The 22,732-nt window shown below is 39.4% G+C and overlaps 1 protein-coding gene across 1 annotated transcript; it reads left to right on the plus strand.

The window, feature by feature from the left end:
* The first annotated feature begins 13,185 nt into the window (after positions 1 to 13,185).
* LOC147626225 (uncharacterized) lies at positions 13,186 to 18,060 on the plus strand. The gene is made up of 4 exons (XM_086816238.1): positions 13,186 to 13,646; positions 13,680 to 14,052; positions 17,545 to 17,691; positions 17,776 to 18,060. Exons 1-4 carry the CDS (start codon positions 13,264 to 13,266, stop codon positions 18,058 to 18,060), a joined length of 1,188 nt encoding a protein of 395 aa, XP_086672364.1. The 5' UTR covers positions 13,186 to 13,263.
* Positions 18,061 to 22,732: the final 4,672 nt, after the last annotated feature.

Genomic DNA, 22,732 nt, shown 5'->3' on the forward strand with positions numbered 1-22,732 from the left:
TTTGTGTTAACAAAATAATGGTTATTTCTTTTAGATTACTTATAAGTAGTTAAAAACTATTTTGATTGATTCTAAATGAGAAATAGATTATCCTATCAATTTGGGAAAAGAGAAATAATGGAATTAGCTTAATCTAGTGGGATAATGATAATGAAATTTAAATTCATAATTTGATTTTAAGCATAAAAGAGGAACTACTATCATATTTCCATTACAAGATTTTATTCTTTAGAAAAATTTAGGAATTATCAGTATAATAGCAGTAAAGCTCTGGTAAAATTTTCAGAAAATAATACATAACTTATTTTTATGCATAATGCTAAAAGAGGACTTCCTACCATATTCTAGGATTGGACATCCTATGCAAAAAGAATGATTTTTCTCATATTCATGAGAAATAAGTTTTTTATAATTATCCATAATTAATTAATTATGAGAAAAGAGTAAATTTTGGTAAATTTATTTTCATACAAAAAGAGGAATTCCCATGATATTTGAGATCCAAGTAATTAAATGGTAAAAGAGAAATTTTTGGTAAATTTATTTTATGCAAAAAGAGAAATTCCCATGATAATTGAGATCCAAGAAATTAAATGGTAAAAGAGGAATTTTTGGCATAATTAAAATTATGAGTATTTATCAAAAGAAAAATTTTGAGCATTATTAATTTTATTGGAAAATATGGGTAGAATTGATTTTTGTAAATCCCATGAATCTTTTACTCAAAAAGAAGAATATTAAATATATTTCACTTAAGAAATTTGAGAAACAATATAAAAATATCCATCGAGAAAAAGTACCTTTAAAGTCTAAGCCAAGCAATTGGTAGAAACTTAGAAAAGTCCCATCAGTATCGAAAGTAGAAAACAGTACTATATGTGAATGCGATGTAATAAGATGTGAGTGGATGTGATGAGATGTGATGTAAATAGATGTGGATGTGAATGTGATGAGATATGAATAAGATGTGATGATATGTGAAAGGATGTGATGTGATATGAATAAGATGTGATGATATGTGAAAGGATGTGATGAGATATGAATAAGATGTGATGATATGTGAAAGGATGTGATGTGATGTAAATGGATGAGAATGAGATGTGATGTAATAGATGTGCATGTGAATGAATGGATGGATGTGGATAGATGTGCATGTGAATGAATGAATGAATGAATGGATGGATGTGGATAGATGTGCATGTGAATGAATGGATGGATGTGGATGGACGTAAATGTGAATGAATGGATGGATTTGGATGGATGTGCATGTGAATGAACGGATGGATGTGGATGTGAATGAAAGGATGGATGTGAATGTGAATGGATTGATGGATGTGGATAGATGTGCATGTGAATGAATGGATGGATGTGGCTAGATGTGCATGTGAATGAATGGATGGATGTGAATGTGAATGAATGGATGGATGTGGATGTGAATGAATGGATGGATGTGAATGTGAATGAATGGATGGATGTGGATGAATGTGATGAGATGTGAATGGATGTGATGAGATATGGATAGATGTGGATGGAATAAATGATATGTGATGTGGATAGATGTGGATGTGATGTAATGTGGATGGAATGAATGTGATGTGATATGGATGGAATGAATGTGATGTGATAAGGATAGATGTGGATGGAATATATGTGATGTGATGTGGATGCAATGAATGTGATGGATGTGAATGGGTGTGATGGATGTGAATGGGTGTGATGAGATGTGAATGGATGGAATGAATGTGATGTGATAAGGATAGATGTGGATGGAATATATGTGATGTGATGTGGATGCAATGAATGTGATGGATGTGAATGGGTGTGATGGATGTGAATGGGTGTGATGAGATATGAATGGATGTGAATATGATATGATGAGATGTAAATGAATGTGAATGTGAATGTGATGTGATGAGATATATGAGATGTGATATGGATGGATGTGACGTGATGAGATGTGGATCTGAATGAATATAAATGGATGTGATGTAATGTGAATGGATGAATGAGATATAAGGTGGATGAATGTGATGTGATGTGGATTTAGGTAGTGATGTGGATACGGGTAGATGTGAATGGATGAGATGTGATGAGGATAGATGTGGATAGATTTGATGAGATGTAATATGATGTGATTGGATTAGAATGGATGAAGATGATGGGAATACATATGACTGGATGTGGAATAAGCAATGTGAATTGATGTAGAAGAATGTGGAATAACGAGAAATGATGTGGAACAATGTGGAATAACGAGAAATGATGTGGAACAATGTGGAAAGATGAGAGTTCGTTAGAAACTGTATTTATGGCCTGTTTTTAAATGACCGTTTTATGTCAAGAATGCTGGGGAAGCATTTTGACCATCTTGTGAATGAGGTCGTGTGGAGACCTAAGTGATAAAGGTGCAACAGCTGACGGAGAGTCAATGGAGGACATCTCGCGCAGCAAGGTCAGCCAAGGTGATCAGCCTCCTCGGTTCCATTTAAATGGTGAGCTTCCGATACGGTGGATGAGGGACCATGGAAGCAGCCTATGAGTGAAGCGCTAGGTGACCTGCAAAGGAGCCTAGAGGGTGCTGACCATACGGTGCTCGGGCTCTGGGTCGCCGAAGATACCCACACGTGTATCGAGGAAAAAAAAATGGAACAAGGTGTTAGAGTTGTTTTCTGAATAATACGGGTATGGATCTGGTTGATTGGCCTTGCTGGTCCTCAACGGATGAGTCCATGGCTCTTTTATATGGCTCTGGTTGTTGACCTTGTTGATCTTCAACGGAGAGTCCATCTCGGTATTCTTATGTGATTATATTTTTGGGTACTATGAGCTAGGAACTATTGAAAAAGCCCCTGAGTGAATAGGTGGTGAGCGTTCTGGTTGCCAATGATACCATAGGTACACCGATGAAGGAATGATTGGAAATTAGAATTCAAGTTGGATATTTTGGAGGATTATGATCAGTGATACTATAGTTTCATTAAAAGATTGTTTTAAAGATAGCTGAATCAGTGAAACATGTGATTTCATATTGGGTGTGTAAGTGGTGTGACTATCTTGGAGTTTGCTTGAAGCGCGGCTAGGGAGCCTAGGAACTCTTTTCCCTGGTACCCGGGGCAAAACATAACCAAATTTTTAAATGGATCCTATCACTACAGTGGTTGGACGCGGTTGGCTAACCCATGGGATTAGATGGGGTTAGGCTAGACTGATGGATCCGTAAAATGAGACTCAATTCTGTTATGTTACGATAGATGAAGTAAATCTGGGATAGTCTTTCTTCTATGGAAAAGAATCAACGGCTATGTCTCTTGATGAGGAAAAAAGTGTTAGTCTCTATGATCCAAGTGCAAGTCTCTTCCTTGATCCGACCATGTGACTTACGGGTTCGGTCGAATCAGTTTGGTTAGTTAAGGCCCTTGACTACGTTAGAATAAAAATATCCTGAAGGAATTGCCTATGTTTGCTGGGCGAGGGAAGTTTTTCCGGGTTTGGTTTTGGAAGAACCGAGGGATTTGTCTCTTGTCTGGATATCCGAGTGAGAGGTTCTGCCCTACGCAAGAAGTGCTACTTCTGCCTGCTAGCACCCCGGAGTTCTTCGTTGCGTAGAGGGGGGCAGGGATCTTTCACATTGAGTAAGAGGGATGTGATTTGGTGTTGAGATGGGGTGGCATTGGAAGTGGGATTTGGTTCTTAAGGGCTACTTTGGGGTGAGCCTATGGGGAGGAGGTTTGTTGAGATTATGGGAATATGGGTTGTGCTTGAGTGTGTTTGAGGGGGGGGGGGTATTTATAGCTCCATGGAGCCATGGGTTAGGGCTTGGCGTTGGGGGAAAGCCATGGAGGGGGCCATAGTAGTGGACTTTAGGATGAGTACAAGTGTCCCCATCTAAAGCTCTTATGAATGAGCTAGGGGTGGTGAGGAAAAAAGAGTGAAGTGATTTTTACAAAAGTGATGCCATAGGCACATAATTGGCTAGACATATAATTTACACAGGTGGATTTACAAGGCTCTCAAGAGAGGAAAAGTTGAGGTGAGGATTTCATGCCATCTTTAGTGCCAAGAACTCCCACATGGAAGAGACTTTTAGTTTTGTCATTGTGGTGCTGCTTCACTTGCTTTTTGCTGTTAGAGAGTGATCATTTACCATGACCCTACCGTGCACTAGAGCACATCATCCTTTCATGCCTGGGTGGATGGATGCCTCAAATGCATAGGAGTAGCATGCATCATAGCTCATACATATACATCTTTGGACTGTATGGAGAAAGGTTAATCTTAGCATAGTTAACTCTCATCATCATGTGCTATAAAATTGAGGGGCATACATACATGGATGCTCTCTTTTGTCCACATCCCTCAATACACGTGCATACATACATACATACATGCATGCATACATACATACATACGTATGTATGTATATATATATATATATGTATATATGTATATACGTATATATATATGTATATACGTATATACGTATATGTATACATATACGTATATGTATATGTATATACGTATATATATATACGTATATACGTATATGTATATATATACGTATATACGTATATGTATATACGTATATATATACATATACGTATATACGTATATATATATACGTATATACGTATATACGTATATGTATATACGTATATATATACATATACGTATATACGTATATATATATACGTATATACATATACATATACGTATATGTATACATATACGTATATACGTATATATATATATGTATACATATATATATACGTATGTATATACATATACATATATATATATATACGTATATATATACATACGTATATATATATGTATACATATATATATACGTATATACGTATATATATACATATATACATATACACACACACACACACATATATATATATATATATATATATATACGTATATACATATATATACACATGTATATATATATATATATATATATATATATATATATGAAATAGAAGATAACTTAATATATTTACATGAATATATAAGCGCTATTTCATATACATATGTATATACGTATATACATACATACATATATATATATATATATATATATACAATATTTCATGGTGGTGCTTGCTTTGCAGCAGCCATGGGAGAGAAATTTTGAGTGTAAAAGAGTGCGTGGGGGGGGAAGGGTGTGCACTGTGCAGATAAAAGAGAGTAAGAATGGCAGACAAGGGAGGGAATGGGTGCGACTGTGTGTGTTTATGCTGAGAGAGAGGAGGTGATAGAGAAGAGAGGGTCTCAAAGTGGTGGCCCTCGATTGTCGTGAAGAGCAGGAGACGAGGGGGACGATCGTCTGCTGCTGCTGATGGGGGGGTAAAAAGGAAAAGGCAGGGAGTGAAGGTGGTCGCCTAAGAGTCGGGGTAGAGGGTGATGGCGAGGAGAAGGTCGCGGGCAGCTTCCGATGAGAGCGTGATGATCGCCTGAGAGCCGGAGTGATGGCGGCCTACGTGCAGGTGATGGCCCCCCACAAATGTGACGAAAAGGGGTGGGGGGCGGGGGGCGGCGGTGACCATGGCTTGTATAAGGAGAGAGGGTGCTGTGGTTGTCTTTTTTTATAAGGAGAGAAGGTCGCCGGCTGCGACTGTGGTTGTCTTTTTTTATGAGGAGTTTTTATGAGGAGAGAAGGTCGCCGGCTGCGACTGTGTTTGTCTTTTTTTTATTTTTTATTTTTATATAAATATAAGCCACCACCCCCTCACAAGAGGGTAGTCCCATGGAAGAAACAAGCAACCCCCAAGAGAGGTCAAGGCATCAAAATAATATATATATACATGAAGTGTGATGTGCCCAAGGGGAAGCAGTCCAATAGCATTAAAGTGGGGGGGTGGGGGGTGTCCCTCCAACTTTGGAAGAGTATCAAAAGAAGCAACTCACCCTATATGCCTATATACATACATATTCATGTATATGAAAATAGGTGGAATCCCTAGCATATGTTCAAAGTCAGCGGGCCACCTACTAAAAAGGAAAAAAAGATATGCACCTAGCCATTTATTCATCGCTTATAGGGAAAGTAGTTAGAGGACATAATTCCTCGTCTACCCCAATAAGGTAATGAGCTAGATAATGTATTGAAACACAAACAACCCATTCCCATGAAGTTTGCAAACAAGAGAAGGGCATACAAGTAGGACAATAGAAAGAGAAAAATGAGGACACAAGCTACTATGTACAAGCATATGCCAAGGTTCTGGCCGGAATTAGATGCTTGAAGAGGTGGATGTGAAAACCCCGGATCATTAGCCCTCCCCCCGGGCTAGAGGCATCCTCTTAACTTATTGATGACGCTGCCATGGTCCAAGAAGAATTATGTCCCTCATATACTGCTTCTCTGATGTGACGAGTCCAGCTAAATCTCTTGTGAAATCAACCCTTTGAAAGGACGGCTTGAGCTGCCATTCGTTCACTCTTCTTGTGAATTTTCCTTGAAACATCTTGTATAACTGATAGCTCCCATTGAGAACTTCCTGATGATAGTAAAAGGTCCTTCCCACCGATGCAAAAATTCTTGTGAATTTTCCTTGAAACATCTTGTATAACTGATAGCTCCCATTGAGAACTTCCTGATGATAGTAAAAGGTCCTTCCCACCGATGCAAAAATTCTTGTCCTTCCAGTTGTCAAAACAACAGTCATACCTGAGCACCAATGATCCTTTTTTTAGATCCTTCTCTGCTAGACCTTGATTAAACTTCAACCACCACTTCTCTGTTTGTCTCATGTAGTGAGTGATTTCTTCTTCTCTATCCACTTCCAATCATTCTAGATAAAGAAACCTCCTTGAAAACTTTGATCCCAAACCATTGCCTATACTCAATTTGAGACTTGATAGCTCTACTTCGATGGGCAGGAAAGCCTCCTAGCCGTATACCAAGTGGAAGGGTGTGAAATTTGTTGATAGGTGGTCCTGTAAGCCCACAAAGCTGCTGAAAGATGTTTGTCCCACTCCTTTGGCTTGTTGTCTGCTTGCTAAGTGATGATCGTACAGATCATTCCATTGATCTTTTCCACTAGCCCATTACATTGGGGGTAGTATGGGGTGGAGTACCTATGCTTAATTTTCAGCCTTTGCATCAAGTAGATCGGAGCAGAAACCCAGTCCCCTATCTAAAATTATCTCCAATGGAGACCCAAACCTACAACAAATGAATTAAAAAATGAACTTACTTACCTCCCAAGCCATGATTCTTCCTGTACTAGTTGCTTCAGTCATGTAGTCTACACACGGACGATGAAGTACTCCTTGTTGGAGCTGGTCCCAGGGAGAGAACCTATTGCATCCACACCCCGCTTTTCAAATGGGCCAAGAGAACTAATGGGTGTTTGAGGCTCGTAAGAAAGTCTCATGACCCCTCCCATTTGACATTCCTTGCATGTTTTGCTCCAGTGTGCTGAGTGTCTCTGTGAAAGCTGGGCCAAGTGAAACCCACTTGAAGAATCTTCCTGCTAGTTGCCTCTTGGGCAAAATGACCACCACATATCCCATCATGACAACTCCTTAAAATAGACTCAATGTCCCATGAACTTGGTACCCTTCTTAAAATCAAATCCTTACCCTTACAGTATAATTCACCATTAATGAGCCTATACATGACCGCCTTTCTTGCCAGCCCCTTTTTTTCTCCTTCGTCATGTGAGTTGGGCTTTCCCCTTGCTCCAAAAACTATATGATCTCTTTAAGATGATCCTGCCCTTTGAATAAGGGCTCTTGAAAATTTGATAGCTCCCAGAAAAGGTGTCTCTAGCCTGTCATTGGCTAGTGCATATGCCTCCTTGTTGCTATCCTTGACCACATGAGTGACTTGTATGACATAAAATTCTTGATGAGCTTCCTCACCTATCTTAGCCAAGCATTTAAACTGGAATTTTTGCATGCCCAAGTGCCTTGAATTTGGTTTAATTAACAACAGTGCATCACCGTGAACATTTAACCTTTTTACCCCATGTTCCAAGCATAATTTTACCCATGACAAGAGTGTCATATTCTGCTTCGTTGTTGGAATTTATCCCCTCCAGAACTTCTCCTTGCTTGAGAAAGACATCCCCTCGAGGATCATGAATTACCACCACTTGTAGCTTGACCTATTTTCCTCCAAAAAGCTCCATCAAAATGTGCAAAACCGGAATCTTATTCTAGGAATTGATTGTGGAAGAGTAGAGAATTAATTCAATCATAAAAACCATTGCTTGTAAGCTTCAACTAAATCAAATCAATTGGAATTTAAACACTTAAACAAAATTAAAAATACTTAGCTCATAGACCATATTGGGTGCAATCTTCCCCCCTCTTGTGAAAAGATGCAGGGGGGAAGAGAGCTTGAGCTCTTGCAAGCACACACACACACACTCACAAAACCCTAATAGAGAACACACAAGGTGAGAGGCTGAAAATCTTCTTCTTCTCTACTCAACACTCAACACACCATATACAAGATAAGAGTACACAATAATATGAAAGGTACTCAACCAATACATACACGGGTTCTCTATAGTGTGAACCCGACTAAATGAGCTGGCGCTATAACTATGCCAGTCTCTAGAATGGCTGTCACGTAGCCTGTCATCCCACTGGCTGCATATCACCCAAGATCTCACCAACCATGCCAGTGGTATAAGTGTGGGGCCTATCCCCCAGGCAGGTCATCAGTGTCCACCGCCTCACTAGATGAGCTCGATATCTCAACACTCCCCCTCGAGCTCAACTCCATCTCATGTACACCAAGCGAAGCCCTGAATCTACGGAGCTTCTCTATACCCAATGCTTTGGTGAAGATGTCAGCTACCTGATCCTCTGTGCTGACATAAACAAGGTCAAGATCTCCTGCCAAGACCTTCTCTCTGACGAAGTGGTAGTGGACCTCTATGTGCTTCGTACGAGCATGAAAGACTGGGTTCCTGGCCAACTGTATACTGCTAATGTTGTCACAGAAAATGACAACTTGTCTATCCACTGATAGACCCAAATCTGCAAGTAGCTTTCTCAACCAAGCTACCTCACATGCTGCCATAGCAGCTCCTCTGTACTCGACCTCTGTACTGGTGGATAGAGCAACCGTAGGCTGCTTCTTGCTGCTCCAAGTCATAGCAGCACTCCCCAAAGAAAACATGAATCCACTGGTAGATCTTCTATCTGAGATACTACCAGCCCAATCAGCATCTGTGTACCCATGTACACATATCTCTGTCCCAGTCTCATAGAATAGTCCACAATGCAAAGTAGACTTCACATACCTCAGTATGCGTCTCACTGCATCCAAATGCGATTTCCGTGGAACCTGCATAAACTGACTCACCAACCCAACAGCATAGCTCAAATCTGGTCTGGTGATCGTCATGTAGATCAAACTTCCTACTATGTGCCTATACATAGTAGGATCCTCCAAGATCTCTCCTGAATCTGCACTCAACTTGCCATTCTGATCCAATGGCACAGAAATAGGCTTACAGCATGTTATACCATACTTGGACAACATGTCCAAGCCATACTGTCTCTGCAGTAATCCAATACCATGTGGTGACCTAATCACCTCAATGCCCAAGAAATATCTAAGCTCCCCCAGATCCTTCATCTCAAACTTCTATCTTAGCAAGATCTTTACATCAAAGATCTCTGCATCATGGTCCCCCGTAATGATCAAGTCATCTACATAGATGACAACAAGCACAACTCCTCTATCACCATGTCTCACATACAATGAGAAATCTGCATTGGCTACATGAAAGCCAATAGTGACAAGATATTCAGAAATCTTGTCAGACCATGCTCTTGGTGCTTGCTTTAAGCCATACAAGGCTTTCTTCAACCTGCAAACATGCTCGGGGTGACCCACATCCTCATAACCAGGTGGCTGCAACATATACACCTCTTCTTGCAAATCCCCATGCAAGAATGCATTCTTTACATCCATCTGATGCAAAGACCATTGCTTTGACGCAGCCACTGCTATCACAACTCTCACCATTGCCATCTTGGCAACTGGGCTGAAAGTTTCCTCATAATCAATCCCATATGTCTGCGCATATCCTTTGGCTACCAATCTAGCCTTGTACCTGTTTATGCTTCCATCACTGTTATGTTTAACTTTGTACACCCACTTGCATCCAATGGCTTTCTTGCCTTCAGGCAATTGCACTAAATCCCAAGTTTCATTTCCATATAGTGCATCCATCTCCTCATCCATAGCTTTCTCCCAACACACATTTCCAACAGCCTCATCAATGCATGTGGGCTCTACAACCTGCACAACCTTTGCCATATATGCATAGTGATGTGCCACATAACCATCATATGTAAATCTCTGCACAGGGTTTTTCACTCTCCCTGATCTTCGCAGCTTTTCATTCATGGCTTCCATAGCCTTCTTTACACCAGGTGTTCTCATAGCTGGGATCCCAAGCTCCTCATCAAGGCTCATATCTGAGCCACTAGACTCTCCATCAACATGAGAATGCCCTGCAGAAATGTCAGGCATACCAAAAGGGGCTCAACCACTTTCTCTTTTCCTTTACGTGATGTAGTAATCACATTTGTAGGGCTGGTATTATGACGTAGCCTGCCACTCCATGGTCTACCAACAGACCCACTAGATGAGGACTCTCTTGGTCCACTCAAAGACTGTGATTGCTGACTTGCATTCTGTGCAACCACACTTCCACTCACATCAGCCCCAACAGCTTCTTTTTTAGCAACATACCAGCTGCTCATCTCATCAAAAACAACATCCCTGCTTACCCTCAACTCACGTGTAGCAGGGTTATAACACCTGTATCCCTTTTGCTCAAGGGAATATCCAATAAATACACATTTTCAGCTTTTGGATCCAGCTTAGTTCTCAGCTCATCTGGCACATGCACATATGCAATGCATCCAAAGACTTTCAGATGAGACAAATCTGGTTTTCTGCCAGTAAACCTCTCCTCTAGAGTTACATCATGTATGGCTGCAGTTAGAGTCCTGTTCATGATGTATACTGCTATAGAAACAGCCTCAGCCCAATAGCTATGCGGCATATTTTTCTCTTCCATCAATGCCCGTGCAATCTCAGCAATGTGCCTGTTTTTTCGCTCAGCAACTCCATTTTGCTGCGGAGTGTATCTGCATGTAAACTGTCTCCGAATACCATTCTTCTTCAAAAATTCAGAGAACTCATTGGAGAAGTACTCTCCCCCTCCATCTGACCTTAGGCACTTTACATATTTTCCTGTTTGCTTTTCAACCAAAACTCTGAAATTCTAAAAGTGAGTGAACACCTCACTCTTCTCCTTCATGAAATATACCCACACTTTCCTTGTGTGGTCATCAATGAACGTCACATAATACCTGCAGCCTCCCATAGATATGGTCTTCATAGGACCCCATACATCTGAATGCACAACATCTAGTGCATTTCTGCTCACATATCTGTTACGTGGAAACACATGCTTTGTTTGCTTCCCAAATTGGCATGCTTCACATATTTTCTGCATACCTTCCACTTTAAATTTTGGCAGCCCTGTCACAATTCCTTTTGTCTGCATAGACTTTAATCTCTGCACATTTACATGTCCAATCCTTTTATGCCATATGTCTGTGTCTGCAACAATTCTTGAACCATTTGTAAACATCGCAGCACTCATTTCAGGCATGTCTACATTCAACGTAAACATTCTGCCCACTCTGTTGCCTTTTGCAACCAACCTGCACTTGTCTTTGAAATCTTCAACATAACACCCATCAGAGTTAAACCGAACCTGCAAACCCTACTCAATCATCTGGCCAACTGAAACCAGATTCTTTGTTATGTTTGGTACATGTACATCTGTAAGGTACTTCACTTTGCCATCCTGCATAGATAATGGCACATCTCCAACGTGGGCAATTGGATAAGCAGTGTCATCCCTTGTTTCCACAAAACCTGGTCTTTTCGGGTTTTTCATCTCCTTGAACCACTCCCCATGACTCGTCATGTGGTTCGAAGCGCCTGAGTCCACATACCATACATTATCTTTTTGTGCTGCATCAACATTTTCAGACATGGCATTCACGACATGCTGCATAACAAACAACCTTTCATTATCCTCATTATTTCTGTTAACTCTCCATCAGCACAGCTATTGCAACTTTACCACTTAGGTCTCCACGACCTCATTCACAAGATGGTCAAATTGCTTCCCCAGCATTCTTGACATAAAACAATCGTTTAAAACAGGCCATAAATACAGTTTCTAACGAACTCTCATCTTTCCACATTGTTCCTTAGTCCAATTTAATATGTGGTGGATAGGCTAGTGGTCAGTGGTTGGTGTGTAAAGCCTACAAATGGTTGGTGCATGTTCATGCAACTCATGCAACTAAAAATAGGGTAGAGGAGTCTCTAAATAAGGTACAAGTCGTGATCAAGTGATTATGTAAGTTTGGTTCATGTCTAATCACAATTAGTATCTTCTTGTGTTACAAGTGATTATGTAAGTTTGGTTCATGTCTAATCATAATTAGTGTCTTCTCTAAATAAGGTACAAGTCGTGATCAAGTGATTATGTAAGTTTGGTTCATGTCTAATCACAATTAGTGTCTTCTTGTGTTAATCTCAGATCAATTTTCTACATATACCAATTTTTGTCCCTCATATTCATGATGTCTTGTACAATCTTTGATCCACCTTGAGTATGTTTTTGATCAATCTTCATAGCTTAGTTATCATATCCAACATTTGGTATCAGAGCTTGACTCAATTAAGTTTAGTTTATTAGCAAAACCCCTAATTAATTTCTTAATCACCATAGCCAGTTTTTTGATGTTTGAACCACTTGCTGTAGTTTGCTTCCGTGCTTGCACCTGAGTGGATGAAACCCTAATCTTTTGATATAGGCTCCTAGCTTAGCTCCCACGCTACAATTTGAAGCTCAACGTCCAATTTCAACGCAGCAGCGCGAATTTCTCATCGCTAGCCAAATCGCCTGTTTTCTGTTCAGCGCAGCAATTCACCGTCTTCGCTTCGAATTGAGACAATTCCTTTGAGATGATGTAAGTCCATCAAGTAAAGATTCAGCATATCAAATCTTGTGCTATTTGGTGCACTGTAGCTGCTGTACGAAGCTAATTTCCAGTCGCCTCTTTTCTGCAATTTTTACTCCTCCAACATGGTGATATCTATTTTGATTTATATTAATGATATTTTTGGTATTTGGGCTTAAATCATCTATGTGAGCAAGTATTCAACATTAATCATCATATTTCATCATCATGAGTTCCAAATTTCTCGACAAATTCAACGGAATTGGGTTCCATATCTGGCAAATCAAGGTGAAGGGCTACCTCATGAAGAAAAATTTGTGGAGTACGGTCAAGCCACTTACTGAAGATGAAGCTGGTATTTCTGCTGCAGTTACAAGAGCTACAACGGCTGCACTTCAAGCAAAAGATGAACAAGCACTTGGTATTATCATTACTGCTTTAGAAGATAATTTTATTCATTATATTGATGATGTTGAGTCAGCTATGGAAGCTTGGGAATTATTAGAACGTACTTTTGGTGCAAAGGCAAAGCATTCCAAGATCAGTTTGAAGATGCAACTCTTTGATCTAACCATGGAGAGTAATGAAAATTTAGCAGCTTTGATTAACAGGTTGAAGAGCTTAATGGCACAGTTGATTAACAGGTTGAAGAGCTTAATGACACAGTTGGTTTATGTTAAATCTCCTGTTCCTGAAGAAGATGCTATTGCTATCCTGCTCAAAAGCTTACCTTCAAGCTTTAGACAAATTGTGACGGTACTTAAAGAGAAGGAGCCAGTCCCTTCTTTGGAAAGTATCATAAATTCTTTGCAGGAAGAAGACAAGAAGATTACAAAGGATGTGATAGATCCTTATGCATATACTGTTACTACGACATCGGCAAAGAAGAAGTGTACTATTTGTGGTCGTACAAATCATCTTACTAAGGATTGTTTCTCCAAACATCCTTGTGAGTATTGTGGAAAGACGAATCATCCATCCTCAAAGTACTACCAAAAAGATCAAAAGCAAGCAAAGGCACATGTGGTTGAAGAAGTCAACCAACAAGAAGAAACAAATCTTTGTTCTAGTCTCAGTATAAAAGATGTAGATGAGGAGTATGCTTTTTAGATTATGTCATGTATGTGGTTGAGTCAAGACTTATGTTGTTCCAACTTGACAAGTTGTAGAGGAGAGTACACTACCCTATGTTGTTGTTCAGGGTTGGACTCTTATTGTGTCAAGGAGGTTTGTTAGACTTGATTCATGTTTTGTAAGAAGTTGGTCTTAAGGGGGGATTGTTGGATAAATGTAATCCCAACTCCTTAGTCCAATTTAATATGTGGTGGATAGGCTAGTGGTCAGTGGTTGGTGTGTAAAGCCTACAAATGGTTGGTGCATGTTGTTCATGCAACTCATGCAACTAAAAATAGGGTAGAGGAGTCTCTAAATAAGGTACAAGTCGTGATCAAGTGATTATGTAAGTTTGGTTCATGTCTAATCACAACAATTAGTGTCTTCTTGTGTTAATCTCATATCAATTTTCTGTATATACCAATTTTTGTCCCTCATATTCATGATGTCTTGTACAATCTTTGATCCACCTTGAGTATGTTTTTGATCAATCTTCATAGCTTAGTTATCATATCCAACAATGTATACCCCATGTCCTTTTTAGCCTCCCTCCCTCCCTCCCTCCCTCCCTCCCTCTCTCTCTCTCTCTCTCTCTCTCAAGTTCCTCCATCCCTCTCTCCTGCATGTTATGTCTTTGAGGGGGAGGACATGAGCCTTAAAGTTGGTTACACATGTGAAGGGCCTTCGATCAAAGGGGGAGTAGGTCTTCATGGTCCTTTGTATGGTTGGATTGTTGTATGATTAGACAAAGGTTCTTGTGTGTGTGGTGATTTATAAAAAGAGAGAAAGTGGAGTGGAAGCATATATGGTCACATGGACTAGGCACATGGAAAGTACTAGTCACAAGGTTTGTGCAATCCACATGGGTGTAGTGTTATCATGAAGTACAAAGCATGTAAGTCATTAATGCTCTCTTGGAGCTATTTAAGGTTTTTCTTGGAGATCACTTTTATGAGAGTGATTAGCAACAATGAATATTATGCTTGTGCCTTCATATTATCTTGCTTAGTATCTTATTCAAATAAGAAATATGTTCACTTTTATTACAACATATATGTTGTTTAATTTTTATTGATGAAGCCTTAGGCATCTTTACTAACCCACGATTTGGTGCATTTATTTTGATCCACTATAGCTTACAAAAGAATCAAATGTTTTTCTTAGCCTTATCTACCTTGCCTAATCATGGTTCATTCATTAATCTTTCACTTGTGTGCAAGTGCGCACGTGCACCCATGTATGCATACATGCACACATGTATGCATACATGCACACATGTATGCATATGCACGCACGTGCGCGCACACACACACAAATATCACAACTACCCCCTTTGTGAGCACATTTCCTAATTCTTCTCTTGTTCATCTTTCCCCTCTTACATTGGACTAAAAGTCAACTTTTCATCTCATCATTAACAAGGCTCAATATTCTCTATTAGGTACTTGAGCATATATTTGTCAACTAGAAGACTACAAAATGATTGACTATCATGCCTAATGCTATTTGACTGGCTTGTATCTTTAACAAGGCTCAATATTCTCTACTAAGTACTGGAGCTTGTATTTGTCACCTAGAAGACTACAAAATGATTGACTGTCATGCCTAGTGCTATTCGACTTGCTTGTATCTTTAATAACCATAAACATATCTTTAATTAACATGAACGTATCTACATAGACCTCACCTTTATTAACATGAACATATCCACATATACATATCTTCCCCCTCACAAACCTTGCATTCTTTGTGTGTGTGAGCGTGTGTGAAGCAAAGTAATATGCATAGACCACTTCAAAAAAAAATCATTAATAACTTTGGCACAAATGACATGAGAGTATTTAGAGGTTTAATGATACAAAATTTATTCTAAATACAAATAAAATATGATATCCAATAAACCTAGTAGAGGCATTTTCTCACTTGCGTCCTTTTAAAAAGTATTATAGGTTAGAACCAAGTAATACAATATGTACGCTTGAAAAAAAGACCTAGGTGTTACTCATGTCAAGGAGTGTTTAAACACCACAATTTTAAAATGTGTTAGATTTGGTCTTTAATTTATAGAGGCTAGTCATAACAACATTCAATCAGCTTCAGTTGTGCGTGATCAACCATTCTGCTGCATCTGTTGGTTTTTCCCAATTCGCAATTCAACCTTGGGCTTTCACCATTCAGCATCGGGCTTCCTTCTCCATCAACTACTTCAATTGGCTTTGCCCGGTCACAACCATTCAGTGTTTGGCTCTCTGCATCATTTAGCCATTCAGCTTCAAGAATTCTACATTAAAGCATTCAACTTCACCGTTTAGACTTTTAGCATAGTGAGTTTTCAGTGCTTGGCTATCCACATTCAGCTTTTCGGTATTTGATTGTGGCTTTCACATCAGCAGCTTGGCTTTTAGTCTTGGCTAGGTTACTTTCTTGGCTTCAGCTCCCACATTTAGCCATTCGGCTATAGGCTTTTAATTTTCAGCATTTCGGTGCTTGGCTTTCCACTTTCAGTGTTCGGTTATTCGCATTTAGTAGATAGCGTGGTTGGCCGCCCGCGCTGGGTTTACTTTCCTGGCTGGGTTGATCCATTCAGACGTTGGCTTCCTGCTTCGGCACTCTGCATTCGGCATTTGGATTTTGGACTTCTGCCTTAGGCATTAGACATTTGGCTTTTAGCTTCTGTCTAGCTGATTCAACGTCTGTTCGTGCCGATTCACATTCCGTGTGTCATCTGGTTCAATGTCCATGAGTAGCTGGATCTTAACATCCATCCAGCAACAACTGGTTCAACTTCCATCCATCAGTTGGTTTCACACCTATTGCTTTAGTGTTTGTGTCCTAGTTGGTTCCATGTCTTTTAGTCAGCTAATTCTGAGCTGACGACTCTACCATCATCTTTCACCCTACTGATTCTATGTTAGCTTTCAACCTGCTGATGCCACCCCATCTTTAGACATGCTGATGCCACCCCATATTTTGACATGCCGATTCCACGTCAGCATTCGACTTGTTGATACCACGTCAGCTTTCGACCTGCTTTGCCACACTAGCTTTCAACTTGCTCTGATGACACGTTAGCTTTCAACCTGCTGATTCCGCATGTCCGCCGACTCCACTTGCAGCTTGCAACCTATAAATTGTTGATTTGGTGAGTTTTCACATGCATTGAGCAAACAATTTGAGGTACTCTGAGTTACTTGAAGCTACTGCTTGTGTTAGATATCTTCAATTTGCACATTCCTTTACTGTGTAAAATGTTCGAAAACACTAATGATTTATTTGGCATGTTGTCCAATGATATTAAGTTGGATGGCACCAATTATCCCCTGTGGTCATATATGATGAGGCATGTACTAGTGGGGCAAAGAACTTGTCAGTGTATATATTCGGTGTTGACTTCAGGCCTACTCTGCTAGACCTATGTCCAATCTCAGCACATCAGGTGGATCCATTGATGGAACTAGTGATTCTAGTTCCAATGGAAGTGTACTGCGTGCACTTTTTCCTTCTACAGCAGAACATCTCAGATGGGATGCTAAAGATGTGCAGGTGCATGCCTTGATTTCTCTCTCTCATATCTGTTCATGTACTTCCTCTAAAGGTGCACGGAATTTACTTGCCTCTTTATATTAGATACACAATGAAGCTCAAGTTGCTTGTCTACGAAAAAAGCTTGACTTGGAGCATTTGATTGAGGGTGAATCTATGGATGCATTTCTGACTCGTGTCAAGGATCTGAGAGAGCAATTCATTAATATTGATGAGGTCGTACCTGACATTTTGCTTTTCTCTACAGTTTTCAATGTCTTGGCTAAATCCTATCAGGGATTTGCTGCCACTCTCTGCTCTCCTGACAAAGAAAATATAGATTTGTACACATTTGATGAGTTGCTAGCTCTCTTGTTACAAGAAGAGTAGTCTCGTTCAATCGAAACAACATGCTTGCTTTCAATTATGCTTTTCTACCTCCCATTTTATGGCAAATGAAAATCTGGGGCTGCTTCTGGTGTTGAACCTAAGGGAAAAGCATAAGCCCATTCAGATCCTCCTAAGTTCGAAGGGGAGAAATCTGAGAAAAAGAGATGCAACTATTGTTGAAAACCTGGTCATGTCCTTGAGGAATGTCGAAAATGGAAATAGAGTGAGTAGAAGAAGAAGTAGTAAGAAGGTCTTCTTGCCACTATAGTTAACAGTGCAGAGGAAGCCACTTTCGCACATGATGGCTATGCTTTAATAGCCACATGATGGCTATGCTTTAATAGCCACATGCAGTGATTTTCCTGCTTCTTATCTATCATTTTTGGATGCTGATTAGTACTCTAAATCAGGATTGTCAAGTTGGTGCTATGCTTGCCATTGATCTTGGTGATGATCGATCCTCAATTGCATTTGAGAGGGGACACATGTTGTGTATTGTTGATGGTGATGTATGTGGTCACTTATGCATTTGATCTCTCAGTTGTGCTATGTCTTGGAGACGTACATGTATGCACTGATGTTTACTTTGCTGACCTGCATTACTTTCTTTCCCAGTTCCTTGTTCGAGTTGCTTCACCTTTGCACCTCATTTGCATGGATGCTAATGGAGTCAGACTATTACATTGACTTCAGCTTGGTTGCCTTATCACTATGCATAATTCAAGGTTGATTTACATCAATCTGTGTGGGATTACACATCTCTTTTATTTTGCCATGCTGTGAGGTTGCCTTATACTCTCATGGTGTGGCTGAATGTATGCCTTAATGGCCCCACTTGATAGATTGTTATTTCAATTGCTTCCGTGAGGTTGCCTTATACTCTCATGGTGTGGTTGAATGTATGCCTTACTGTCCCCACTTGACAAATTGTTATATTAGCCCATTGCTGATTCCACCTTGTCGGCTTGACCATTGACTAAGGTTCCTTTGATGATATATTGGCATTCAGTAGACCCTGACAACTTCTGCATTGCTATTGTCCACAATGCTTACATCTTCTATTTATTACTAACTCAATTGAGCCCGCTTTGTCTTTGAATTAGCCTTTTGCTGCTCAATCAGTCAATTAAGCATCCCAACCTTCCCATATTTCTCTAATGCCATGAGTGATGCATTAATTCAAGAGGATGCAACTATTCGTAACTTGCAGAGAGTTCCTCGACAACACTTGGACATGTGCTACCTCTAGACATGCATCTCATTTGGCTAATACAACCCTTGTTGCTTCCGCATTACATGAGGAGACACTTTCTCCTTTTGCTGCTTTGGAGTAATATAATCGGGTTACAACCATGTGTTTAGCCTTTTGTTGTTGCCTCTACCAACAATCACGAGATTTAGCAAAAATTGGCCTTGATAATTTGGTCATGGTGTACACAACATGCATTTGATGTTACAGACATTGGGCCTTTGCATTATTATTTAGGTATCTAGTTTATACCAATTGAGGGGGGCATTTTGCTATCTTAGAGAAGCTATTGATACTGCCCCTTTTATGAGTGAACTGCCAGATACCTTATTATCTATGCACTACTCGACTTCATTTCAGTATGCAGTGTCACAATTGAGCAGATTTATACATTTCCTTGACATTCGGCATTGGCCAACAGTGAAGCACCAATGCGTATTCTTTATACACTGATAGTCATTGGGCAGCATGTTATGACACTAGGGTGTCAATCAATGGTAACTATCTATTTTCTTCTTGGTAGATCATGTATTCCATGGCCACATCAGACCTAGGGCTAGGTCTTCTAGTATTTTGTACTCCACACATTCACAATCATTATCATTAGGTACTTCTAGTTATCGCAGCTCTCTAGCTCTCTAAGCTCGTGTGTGACTGTGTATGCGTGTGTGTCTATGTGAGTGTGCAGAGCATCTACTTCCTTATCCAACATCGCAAATTGTTTTTCTCTTTGTTTCAGGATCTAATCTAGTCTATGATCTTCTTGATCAAGTTCTTGCAAAGTAATCGTACCATCTACTAAATTATCACACCGTTCGTGAAGATAACGCTTCAATTGACTTACATGAAATACTGGGTGGACACGGCAATCTTGTGGGGGTAAGTCTAACTTATAAGCCACATCTTCGGCTCGTTTCAAAATCGTCCATGGCCTACAATATCTAGGTAACAACTTAGTAGATTTACTTGCACAATGTGTGAGTTCTCCAAGGAATAAGTAGAAACACTTTCTTCCCCTCTTTATAATAACAAGCTATTCTCTTGGAATTAGCATAGTTAACCACTTGATCCGTAGCTTAATAGATATAATCTCAAGCTCTAGCTAAATTTAACTGCATGTGAGATAGAAATTCAATTGCACTAGGTGTCTTCTGAGGAATGTTTGCACGAATTATACGTAACTCCAATAAAGGTAAATACTTTTCCCAAATGCTCTATTGTTCCCTAACATAAGCTCTCAACATATCCTCCAAGACTTGGTTGACTCTCTCGGTCTGACTATCAGTTTGTAGATGATCACCAACTACTCATGCAAAGTTGCCTGCCAAGTTTTCTAAAAGCATATTGTGAAATACTACCTGTAAATCGCGGATCTCTATCCAACACAGTGGATTTTGGTAATCTATGTAATCTAAACACATTGGCAAGAAATGATTCCCCTACTTTGCGAAGCTTCAACTTTGTTCATAGTAGTAGGAACAAAATGTGTCATCTTAGATAATCTATTCACAAAATGACAAAGATAGCATTAAAACCTTTCTTGGTTCTAGGCAAACCCATAATGAAATCCATGGAAATACTTTGCCATTTCCTCTTTAGAATAGGCAATGGATGTAGCAATCTGGATGACTTCACATGATCAAATTTAGTAACCTGATACTATAAACAATGTAAATGATTAACATGTTTCTTTAATTGTGGCTAGTAGAAACATTTAATGAGCTCAATTGTTTTCTTTATTGTCGGTGTCTAGCACATGGACTATCATGACATTCTCGTGTCACTAATACCCTCAAATTGTCTAAGTCCGAAACGCATACCTTGCTGTTTCTCAATGGTAAATCTACGTTTACCAAATAATAAATTAGACAGGGCCAATTCCTCATCTACTTAGCTAGCCTTATTCCATAATGATTGAACATACAGATCCATCTTTTGAGCTTCACATTCATTCTCGACTATACTGAAACTCATTTGATACATTATATGAAGCAATGCATTGGCGGCGGTAACATTCTCTTTTCCTTGTCTATATAAGATTCCCATGCGAAACTCTTGCATCAATTTAGCCCATCTTTCTTGATGGCCTCTTAAATCCGGCTGGTTACAAAAATACTTCAGTGTACCATGATCCGTGTATACCTTAAACTCAACTCCATACAAGAAATACCTCCACACCTTGAGTACATGAATTGTATAACTGTATACAATTCAAGCTCATGTGTGGGCCACTTACATTGTGAACTACTGAGTTTCTTACTTTCAAAAGCCACTAGTCGGTCTTCTTGGCTCAACACAGCTCCTATGGCAATGCTACTAGCATCTGTCTCAACGATAAAAAGTAATGATAAATGCAGGATCTTCAAACATAGGTGCAGTTGCAAACTACCATCTTTAACTTATCAGAAATTTAATGTTGAATGTCAGTCCAGACATAAATAAAGAAAGCTTACAAAAAGTCAGTCAATAGTGCTACTATTTCAAAATAAAAAATAATAAACTTTCTATAAAACTAGATAGTCCTAAGAAAGATCTGAGCATATTAATGTCCTATATGGAACATGCTAAGCCAAGAGTATTGCTACTTTATTTGGATCCATCTTTACGCCTAGTGCTGATATATAATGTGTCCCAAATACTCAACTTTCTCTTGACATAGGAGAGTCTTTTGTTTATTGGCATACAACACATTTTCCTTGAGCATGCCAAATATAGTAAACAAGTGTGGTTCGTGTTCCAATAAAGATTTACTATAAACCAAAATGTCATCAATAAAATCCACCACAAATTTACCCATGAAATGGCCTAAAGACATCATTTATTAATATCATAAATGTGGCTGGCACATTAGTAAGCCCAAATGGCATAACAAGGTACTCATAATAATGACCAAAACAAGTTGAAAAGCAATCTTAGATACATCTTCGTCCAATTTGATGATATCCACTTTTTAATTCTATCTTACTTAAGAACTTAGCTCCACCTAGAGCATTTATCAAATCATCGATCCTTGGTATTGGATATCGATGTTTTATAGTAAGTTTATTTAAGGCTCTATAATGAATACACATGATAGAACCATCTTTCTTCTTAACTAGCAAAATTGGATAAGAGAACGGTGAGAAACTAGGGTGAATGAGTCCTTTTGCTAGGTGCTCCTCAATCGACTTTGACACATCATTCTCCTCGACCAAACTCATACAGTACAGAGGTCTATTGATTGCAATTGCATCGATCACAAGCTCTATTCGATGATTGCAATTGCATTGGTCACAAGCTCTATTTGATGCTCCACATTTCTGCGTGGAGGCAAAGAAGAGGGTAAGTTAGATTTGAAAACGTCAGCAAATTATGTCAGAATTTTCTCTTATAAAGATTTTGTGACATTACAGGTTGGAGTTCCACTTTCATACATGTCTATAA

Source organism: Cibotium barometz, chromosome 22, assembly GCF_041138505.1.
Source record: "Cibotium barometz isolate CiBa-2024 chromosome 22, ASM4113850v1, whole genome shotgun sequence".
NCBI lineage: Eukaryota > Viridiplantae > Streptophyta > Polypodiopsida > Cyatheales > Cibotiaceae > Cibotium > Cibotium barometz.

Coding starts and splice junctions, on each gene's coding strand:
- LOC147626225 (XM_086816238.1), top strand. CDS start 13,264: ATGAGTTCCAAATTTCTCGACAAATTCAACGGAATTGGGTTCCATATC. Junction 13,647..13,679: donor TTAGCAGCTTTGATTAACAG/GTTGAAGAGCTT, acceptor GTTGATTAACAG/GTTGAAGAGCTTAATGACAC. Junction 14,053..17,544: donor AAGATCAAAAGCAAGCAAAG/GCACATGTGGTT, acceptor TGTTGACTTCAG/GCCTACTCTGCTAGACCTAT.